This window comes from Rhincodon typus, chromosome 6, assembly GCF_021869965.1.
Source record: "Rhincodon typus isolate 14 chromosome 6, sRhiTyp1.1, whole genome shotgun sequence".
NCBI classification, from domain to species: domain Eukaryota; kingdom Metazoa; phylum Chordata; class Chondrichthyes; order Orectolobiformes; family Rhincodontidae; genus Rhincodon; species Rhincodon typus.
The window spans coordinates 374,988-380,987 of record NC_063337.1 but is presented as its reverse complement, the minus strand read 5'-3'; the positions used below and the strand labels follow the sequence as shown (position 1 = coordinate 380,987).

The 6,000-nt window shown below is 42.0% G+C and overlaps 1 protein-coding gene across 1 annotated transcript in view; it reads left to right on the top strand.

The window, feature by feature from the left end:
• Positions 1-6,000, top strand: part of LOC109916110 (F-box/WD repeat-containing protein 7-like) — a 194,818-nt gene that overhangs the window by 172,393 nt on the left and 16,425 nt on the right. The window contains exon 6 of the mRNA XM_048597843.1: positions 5,547-5,683. Within this exon, the coding sequence (XP_048453800.1) occupies positions 5,547-5,683 (137 nt within the window). The remainder of the gene's footprint in view (positions 1-5,546; positions 5,684-6,000) is intronic.

Below are 6,000 nucleotides of genomic sequence, written 5' to 3'. Positions count from 1 at the left end.
AGTAGACTCGCCAACTTTAAGGGCATTTAAATGGTCATTGGATAAACGTATGGATGATAATGGAATAGTTTAGGTTAGATGGGCTTCAGATTGGTTTCACAGGTCGGCACAACATCAAGGGCCGAAGGGCCTGTACTGCGCTGTTATGTTCTATGTTCTAGAAGGCAGCTCGCCACTGTGTCTAGGACAATTAGGGATGGGTAATAAATGTTGAGTGAACTGGTGATATTCATTCTATGTTCCTTCAAACCTGACTTAATTAGGCAAAATGTTGGTCTAACATCTAAATGTAGAAGTAAACTTTTGGCTCAAGATTGTACAGCTCAGTGTTCTAATTTTTCCTTTGTTGTTTATCGCTTCTGTTTGCAATCACCCTTACTGTCATTCTGACCCTGTGCTTATGTTGTCCTTTTTGTCTCTATAACTGAAAAGCTGTTAAAATTCTACTCGCCATTGGAAACATTATCAATATTCATTTTGCTTGAATTAATTTTGATCTCTGGAGTGTTGTTAATTCCTTGGTTGGCTTCCTGATGACTATGGGAGGACAGGGAAGTGCTCTTCCTTTCACAATTGCGCTTCCTCACTGCTGCTGATACTGGCAACTGATCTCCACTAAAATTAAATCATCCCTGATGTGAGCACATCAGTTTTCATTGTGGTGTGTGACCCCTTCAGAACACTGCTTTAATTATGTTGTGTGTGAAAATTAGCATCAAACGAATGACATAAGGTGAGTGCTGGTCCTCCTGCTCTTCCTTGCAGCAGATTTCTGTCAGTCAGCAGGCAGCTGGATGTACCGTCCTTCCCCTCCCACCACACACACCATTCCAGCCATGGCTTTTCTTTAGGTCTTTGTTCTTTATGGAAAAATCAAGACTGAATTCGAGGGGAGCTAAGTAGGGTTTTCAAGATGATGAAAGATTTTAAAGAAGTGATGTATGTTAATTGTTTCTTGTGAATATTCAGACATATCTGTAAATGAGAGTGTTAGAGACTTTACGATTAATTGAACATTTGAAATGAAACAGAGTGGTTGAGGGCTTATGGTAGTGGCCTTGGAGCAATGGGATTGGAGCACGCACAGAGGTGGTGAGAGGATTGGGGGACACAGGGAGGTGCTGAAGGGATTGGGAGCACAGGGCCGTGGTGAGGGGCTAAATAGAGGACATGGGAAGGGAAGGGGTTTGGATGGAACCGTGTAGGAATGGGGCCACGCAGGGAGGAGGTGCCATAGGGATGGGTCAAACAAGAACGGCCAGTCATTCTGTGGTCAAAGGTCCGTTAATAGTCAGCCACATTGCTGTAGGTCTAGAGTCACAGGCTAGACCATGGAGCAACAATGGTGAGCCAGTTGAATTCTTATGACGATCACTGATGGTCTCAGAAATGGTGACCATGAAACTAACTTTTAAATCCATACAGATTCACTGAATTTGATCTCCATAAACTACAATCAGGAGACCTGTCCCTACAGACAATACTAGATTGTGCATTGTGTAATGAGAAAGGAATAACTGGCATTCTAGATGTGCAAGGCTGGATGGAGATGAGCGACCATTATATGATAGAATTCCTTATTAAGATGGAGAGTGAGGTAGTTGATTCTGAAACTAGGGTCTTGAATCTAAACAGAGGAAACTGTGATGGTATGAGGCATGAGTTGGCTATGATCAATTGGTACACATTATTTTGTTGGACAGGTAAGGATAGACATTCAAAGAGTGCATGGGTGAACTGCAACCATTGTTAATTCCTATTTGGCACAAAAATAAAATGGAAAAGGTTGCCAAATCAAGGCTTACAAGGGAAATTAGCAATGGTATTTAGATCCAAGGAAGAGGCATACACATTTACCAGAAAAAAACAGACCTGAGGAGAAGGAGCATTTTAGAATTCAGCAAAGGAGGACAAAGGAATTGATTTAAAACAGAAAATAGAGAACAAGAGTAAGCTTATACATCGATTATAAATGTTTCTATAAGTATGTGAAGAGAAAATGATTGGTGAAAGCAAATAACCCTTACAGTCAGAAACAGGGGAGTTTATAATGGGGAGCAAAGAAATGGCTGACCGACTAAATATATAATTTGGTCTGTGCACACAAAGGAGGATGCAGATAATGTACCAGAAATGTTGGCGAGCACAGGGTTTAGTGAGAGGAAGGAACAGAGGGAAACCTATTCCAGCAGAGATATTGGTGTTTGGAAAATTGATGGGTCAATAAATTGAAGGCCAGTAAATCCCTAGGGCCTGATAATCTACATCCCAGAATACTTAAGGAAGTGGCTCTCGAAATGGTTGATGCATTGGTGGTTATCTTCCCAAGTTTTTGGAACAGTTCATTGAGACTGGAGTGTAATTAATGTAACCCCTCTAATTGAAAAGGGAGGCAGAGAGAAAACTGTGATTTATAAGCCAGTCAACTTGATGTCAATAGTGGGAAAATGCTTGAGTCTATTATAAAAGAAATAGCAGAGCACTGGAAAGCAGTGGCAGGATCAGATGGAGTCAGCAAGGATTTATGAGAGGTAGTTTGTGCTTGACAGATCTTGTAAGCTTCTTTGAGAATGTAACTTCGAGTTAATAACATGATGCCAGTGGATGTGGTTTATTTAGATTTTGGGACTTTGACAAAAGCCTACCGATGGAAGAGATTCATGTATATATTTAATGCACATGGGATTGGGGTACTCGATTGAGATAGACAGAAAATTGATTGACCGGAAATAGAGTTGGAATAAGTAGGTCTTTCTGAATGGCAGACAGTGATTAATGGGATACTGCAGGAATCAGTGCAGTGTATTAATGATTTAGGTGACATGGCTAAGTGTAATGTCTCCAAATTTGCAAAGACAAAGCTGGGTGGGAGGATGAGCTGAGAGGCCATTCTTCATTGTGTTCTGGACAGGCTGAGTGAGTGGGCAACTGCATGGCTGATGCAGTATAATGTGGATAAATGTGAAGTTATCCACTTTGGGAGCAAAAACAGGACGGTGGATTATTATCTGGCTATAAATTGATGGAGGAGAATATGCAATGAGATCTGGGTAGGCTGGGACACCAGTGTTGAAAGTAAGCGTGCAGATACAGCGGGCAATGAAGAATGCAAATTTTATGTTGATCTTAACAGCAAGAAGATTCGAGTACAGGAGCAGGGGTGACTTGCTGCAATTATTCAGGGCCTTGGTGGGACCACACCTGGAATATTGGGTGCAGTTTTGGTCTGCTTATTTGAGGAAGATGTTCTTGCAGTAGAGGGAGTGTAGCAAAAGGTTTACCAGATTGATTTCTCATGATTGTGGGATTGACGTATGAGGAGAGATTAGAGTATAAAATACAGAAATAGAATTAGGCCATTCAGCTCATTGAGTCTGCTTCAAACATTGCTGATGTGTTTCTCAACCTCATTCTCCTGCCTTCTCCCCATAACACTTGATCCCTTTACCAATCAAGAACCTATCTATGTCTGTCTTAAATGCACTCAATAACTTGGCCTCCACAGCCTTCTCAGTTCTCAAAGGTCATCCCTTCACTCTGAAGCTGTGCCCTTGGGACCTAGTGTCCCCTGCTAGTGGAAAAAACATCTCCATATCCACTCTTTTCCAGATCCCTCCGTATTCTCTAAGTTTTGATGAGATCCTGCTCCCCCACCATCCATCCTTCTAAATTCCATCGCGTATAGACCCAGAATCCACAACCGCTCTTCATATGACATGCCCTTCATCCCCAGGGTCATTCTTGTAAACCTCCTCTGACCTGCTCCAGCGCCAGCGCCAGCCCATCCTTCCTTAACTACGGGGCCCAAAACAATATTCGAAATGTGGTCTGACCAGAGCCTTGTACAGCCCCAGGAGTACATCTCCGCTCTTGTATTCTAGCCCTCTTGAAATGAATGCTAACATTGCATTTGCCTTCCAAACTCCCAACTGAACCTGCACATTAACCTGAAGAGAATCCTGAACTAAGACTCTAAAGTCATTTGTGCTTCTGGTTTCTGAAGCCTTTCCCCATTTAGAAAATAGTTTATGCCTCTGTTCTTTCTACTAAAGTGCATAACCTCACATTCTGCCATGCTGTATTCCATCTGCTGCTGCTTTGCCCGCTCTCCTAGCTTGTATAAGTCCTTTTGCAGCCTCCCCATTTCCTCAACACTCAATCCATATAAGTTCCTCCATTCGGATCATTAATGTATAATGTGAATAGTTTTGGTCCCAGTACTGACGCCTATGGAACTCCACTAGTCACCGGCTGCCATCCTAAAAACGCTCCTTTATCCCCACTCTGCTTTCTGCCAGTCAGCCAGTTCTCTATCCATATAACTGCCTTGTCCCTAACAACATGGGCTGTTATTTTTTTATTTAGCAGCCTCCTGTGCAGCACCTTGTCAGAGGCCTTTTAGAAATTTAAATAGATCATGTCCACAGGCTCTCCTTTATCTCACTTTCTCGTTACCTTCTCAAAGCATTCTAACAGATATGTCAGGCATGACCTCCCCAAGGTGAAGCTGCATTGATTCAGCCCTCTTTTACCCTGCACTTCCAAGTATGTGATTGAATCGGTTTAGCTTATATTTGCTGGAGTTCAGAAGAATGAGGAGTATTTCATAGAAACCAATTAAATCGTAACAGGACTAGACAGGGTAGATGCAAGAAGAATATTTCTGATGACCAGGGAGTCTAGAACCAAGGGCCAATCTAAAGATATGAGTAAATCAATTTAGGATTGAGCTGAGGAGAAATTTCTCCATGCAGAATAGTGAGCCTGTGGAATTTGCTACCACAGAAAGTAGTCATGGTCAAAACAATTCCTTATTTTGAAAAGGGGGTTGGAAATAGCACTTGGGGTAAAGGGATCAAAGGATATGAGAGAAAAGCAAGAACAGGCTATTGAGTTGGAAGGTCAGCTGTGATCATAATGAATGGTACAGCAGGCTCGAGGGGTCAAATAGCCTACTCTTGTTCCTAATTTCTTTGTTTCTATCTGAGAAAATCACTATCTTCAGCAGTTGCTGTAAGCGGTGACTTTTAATTGATAAATCAGAGAAATTTTATAAGTGAACAAGTCATCCTGTGCCCCTTACAAACCAATGGAAATAGCTGGAAAAAATGGCGACCAAAAAAACAGCATTGCGACCAATCCTCTCAGGATTCACGGAACTGCCTTGCGATTTATCTTTCTCTGTCCATAACACCCATGCTTTTCCTGTCATTGTTTTTCTGTCTGTGCGTAAGGAGGAGTTTATAAGAGAATTAGTTTTAGTCATTCTATGCCAACTTATTCATAACTATTTACTTGTAGCTAAGTCTAATTACTTGTTGTTTAAGCACCTACGGGGGCAACACAAGTCTAATTACTTGTAAGAAATCATGATAAATCTGTTCTGTGCATTTTGTCAACCTGGGTCTGAAATTTTTTTAAAAACTTTACCTTTTGTGACAGCTCTGGGAATAGCAGTACTACCCCAGTGAGGCAGAGCAAAGTTTGAGAGGTAACCAAATGTTGTTCCAATGAGTTTACTTTGGTTCTGTTTCTTTCTGGTCCAGTGATTGAGGAGCCCCTATACCTCCGGCGGCGTCGGATGCTCAGTACTGGTTTCATGTACAGTCCTTGGAAATCTGCCTTCATGCGGCAGCATAAGATCGACACAAACTGGCGTTCTGGAGAGATAAAACCTCCAAAGGTAAGACCAGAGTCCCTGGTCTAGCAGTTTGACATAGGATTTGCAGCATGCTGACCCAGTGAAAAGGTGGAGAATGTAACACAAACTTATCCTTAGCCTTTTAATCTGGATTGTTTAAACTGATGGATCCAGTTTATAAACACTGAGGAAATGCCCAGATCTCTGTTGCTAGCTGAGGCATTGAAACACAATCGAAGGTGAGGGATGTTGACGTGAGATTTAGAGACAACCTTGATGTGTTAAGCTTCTTAATCACTCCTGTGACAGGAATGTTGGAACATCATAAAGCAGGAGTTAGCTGCAAAGGTTCTTGAGCC